The sequence below is a fragment of the Propithecus coquereli genome, unplaced genomic scaffold (genome assembly GCF_000956105.1).
Source record: "Propithecus coquereli isolate 6110/MARCELLA unplaced genomic scaffold, Pcoq_1.0 Scaffold507, whole genome shotgun sequence".
Lineage (NCBI taxonomy): Eukaryota > Metazoa > Chordata > Mammalia > Primates > Indriidae > Propithecus > Propithecus coquereli.
The window spans coordinates 330,279-334,189 of NW_012150919.1; the positions used below are offsets into that span (position 1 = coordinate 330,279).

The 3,911-nt window shown below is 36.5% G+C and overlaps 1 protein-coding gene across 1 annotated transcript; it reads left to right on the forward strand.

Annotated features, from left to right (window-relative positions):
• Positions 1-654: 654 nt before the first annotated feature.
• Positions 655-3,116, forward strand: FAM103A1 (family with sequence similarity 103, member A1). Its single transcript, XM_012656540.1, has 3 exons — positions 655-987; positions 1,714-1,892; positions 2,609-3,116. The coding sequence occupies exons 2-3, from the start codon at positions 1,723-1,725 to the stop codon at positions 2,793-2,795; spliced, it is 357 nt and encodes a 118-aa protein (XP_012511994.1). The 5' UTR covers positions 655-987; positions 1,714-1,722; the 3' UTR covers positions 2,796-3,116.
• The last annotated feature ends 795 nt before the right edge of the window (positions 3,117-3,911 follow it).

The window sequence follows — 3,911 nt, forward strand, 5'->3', positions numbered from 1 at the left end:
TCTTCCCACTCTGCCCTCCCAGAGTACTAAGATTACAGGCATGAGCCCCTGAACCCGGCCTTGCTCCTGTTTTAGCCAAGCTTCTTTAAAGTTTTATCTACACTCAGTGTAGATTTCTATTTCTTTACCTTCTAGGTACTTTTCAATCAATTGCAGTCTTGCTTCAATCCCTACTACTCCAAAATAACCATCTACTAGTGGCTAAACCCAATTAATTCTTTTTTTTTCTCAACATAAGGAAACAACCAATTAATTCTTTTTGGTTCTTTCTATTACTGTATCATTTGCCACTATTGACGACTCTTTATTCTCTTGCCTTCTATAATAATCTCATCTGGTTTGCCTCTTATCTAACAGTGTGTTTTCTCCTCTTTTATCCTTCTTTTTTTCTTTCTTTTTAAAGACAGCGTCTCTCTCTGTCACCCAGGCAGGAGTATAGTGGCACGATCATAGCTCACTGCAGCCTGAAACTCCTGGGCTCAAGTCATCTTCCTGCCTCAGCCTCCTGAGTAGCTAGGACTACAGGCAGTGCCACTGTGCCTGGCTAATTTTTAGATTTTTTGTAGAGATGGGGTCTCGCTGTTGCCCAACCTGGTCTTGAACTCCTGGCCTCAAATGATCTTCCTGCCTTGGCCTCTCAAAGCCAGCATAAGCCAACATGCCCAGCCCCTTCTTTATCTTTGACTATTCTTTAAATGTTGATGTTTTCCAGGATTCTGTTCCTTGATACTCTTCTTCCCATCCAAGTACTAACCAGGCCCAACCCTGTTTAGCTTCTGAAATCAGATGAGATTGGGCATGTTCAGGGTAGTATGGCTTAAACCTTGATACTCCTCTTATTTCCCATTCTTCTTGAGGAATTTCATCTATTCTTACAGGATTAACCACCAGCAAAATTGCCGACGTCTCCCATATTCATCTTCAACCCAGTTCTCAGTCCCAAATAGTTAACTGTGAGCTGACTCTCCATTTGGATGTTTGTACCAGGTAACTTGAAACTCAGTGTGTACCCTCACCAACCTTTCTTCCTGTAGTTCCATGGTGCTATAATTCATGCCAGAAGGCTGGGAGTTTATTCCCCCTTCTACTCTCACATCTAGTCAGTGATTAATTCCTCCTGGAATTCTTTTAAAACCATTCTTGCAATCCCTGCCTGAGATTAAGCCTTCAGCGTGTTACCTACATTATTGCAATAATCTGCCTTTAGTATAATCTCACTAATATATTCTTAAACTTGTTAGAAAAGTGATCCTTCTAAATAGTAAATGTGATCTTGAAACTTCCGTGCTGAAACCATATATGATACCTCATTGCCTACCAGAAAAAGTGCAAAACTGTTTATGTTGAATACAAAATTTTTCACGATTTGACCCCTGCTTACCTCTCCAGCCTCATTTCTTGATATCTTCTTCTGCTTCTCCTCTTATATTTATACTGTATCTATCTCTTCCACTAGACTGGGAGAACTTTGGGGGCAGAGTCCATGATATATAGGTCATCTTCGCATCCCAGGCTCCTACTTAGCACAACGCCTGCAACACTGTAGTCAAGAAACATTGAATTGAATGTTTGAAATCTGTCTTAAGTTTGAAAGTACACAAAGACTTCTGTGAATACCCTGCCTAAAACTGTTTACTTCTTGGTTTTTCATTATCTGGTAAGACAGTGCTATTTTTACATTTTTCTAATAGAAATATCTTAAAAACTGTACAGAATTTCAGAATGACTGACATTTCTGAAGCTGTTTCAAATTTTGAAGAGATGTTTGCCAGCAGATTCACAGAAGATGACAAAGAGTACCAGGAATACCTGAAACGCCCTCCTGAGTCCCCTCCAGTTGTCGAGGAATGGAATAGCAGAGCTGGTGGGAACCAAAGAAATAGAGGCAATCGGTATGTGTCACTTTGGAAGAATAAATGCAGATGGTTGATGTGGGAGAGGCTAGCTTTAATCTGCTAAACCATAAGGCCAGTGAGGGAGCAACCAGTGTTTTCAGTACGGTATACCTAATGCCTAGTAACAGTACCTGGCACATAGTAAGTGCTTAATAAATATATGTTTTATTATTTTGTCAGCACCATATATTCTTTTCGTTGCTGTTCAGTTGTGTGTCTGTGTGTGTTTTCATGTTGTTTTTAAATGTTCTTTCTGTAGACTAATACTTTCTTTGCAAATATACTTTAAAATGTAGAATCTTGTAAAACTTTGTATTTGATTCCATAAAGAAGACATTGTTTTAGTTTTACTTTAGAAAGAAGTTTACAAAATGAAATTACTTCTGTTTAATAATTCAAAATATTCAAAGGAATAAATTACCATACTGCTTTTGTACAATTGAATAGATTTCAGTTTAAATTAGAACTATCTTATTGGTTTGGGTTTTTTGTAGTCTGCTTATTTCTCTTTAAAGTGTATCCAGTGTACTACTGGAAGAATGATTTAAATATTAGGAAAGTTTTGAATAACTGGTGCTATAACATTCTGTAGCAAAAATGTTTTTTACTCTCATTTACTGTGTATTAGATTGAGAAACCAAATGCATTGGGATAGATTTGTCATGTGTTTTTTTTTTACAAGGGAAGTTTAAAAACCTTTTGTTTTGTTATAGGTTACAAGATAACAGACAGTTTAGAGGAGGGGATAGCAGACGGGGGTGGCCAAGTGACAATCGATCCAATCAGTGGCATGGACGACCCTGGGGTAACAATTACCCACCACACAGACAAGAACCTTGCTATCCTCACCAGTATGGACAATATGGTTACAACCAACGACCTCCTTATGGTTACTACTGATAGAACTGTTGGAAGCTTTTAGTAAAACCATTATCTTTGTTAACATGACAAAAGTTTCTGTGTCTTCTTTTGGTCATAGTGTTACATCTGATTTTAGAGAATGGATTATTGATTTTTTTGAACTTGAGACTTTTTATTTTTAATAGATCTTACTAGGGAGATGTAATGGTTACTGGGAATACCTAAAAATGTTGTGGATTATATTGTTTGACTCTACCTCAGATTCTTCTTTGTTTCATGACATAATAGTGCTTTGAGTCTGGTATATTTTTCTTATTTGACCTGTAGGAGTTCTGTCTTTAATTTACATAGAAATAAAAACTTTAAAATAGACAATGCTTGCTTTTACTTTGTGAGGTAAACGAGTATCCATATACTCAGATGTGCTCAATTCTAAAATTCTACAGAGGTTAGTGCAATCAGCTCATGGATGCTCAGCTATGTTTACTTGTGATGTATATCACATCAGCAGGTGAAAGGTAAAACAATTGTTTTTTTTTTTTTTGGCTTTTGTTATGTGACTATGGTACTTTTGTTACTTAACTATGCTACTTAATCTATAGGTATGAGTCAGCTCCGCAGTTATTTTGGTGGCTTTTTAGAAGGAAATCAAGAATAAAGCTGTAAAATGAGGAAAGAATCATTCTCAGCTTCAGTGTCTTGATCTGGTAGTGGGTGGGATTTGGGCACACATCATTTTATACCAACTCTAAGACTTTTTGCTAACTTAAACATATTGGGTCAAAATTCATATGTTATACAAAAGTTTAACTCTGTAATATTCCAACTTTCCTTTTAAATAATCTGGAAATAATGCTGCATTTTGGCTTTTCTTACGTGGGTTGATTTCACAGTGTGAAATTCACTTCCAGATGGATACCTTTGCTGCTTCCTCTTCTATAAATACAGTGATGCTGTAACTTCCTTTCAGAGGGAGCATTCTATTTTGAATGACTTTGATGATTATTACAATAGTTTTATGCACACAATTTTTTGAAAAAGGTTTAAACAACGTTACTCCTAAGTTTTGGCAATTAGCCCACTTATTACTATGGTCAGATGAGCTTTTTAGTTTTTTTTTTTTTTTTTTTTGAGACAGAATCTCACTGTGTTGCC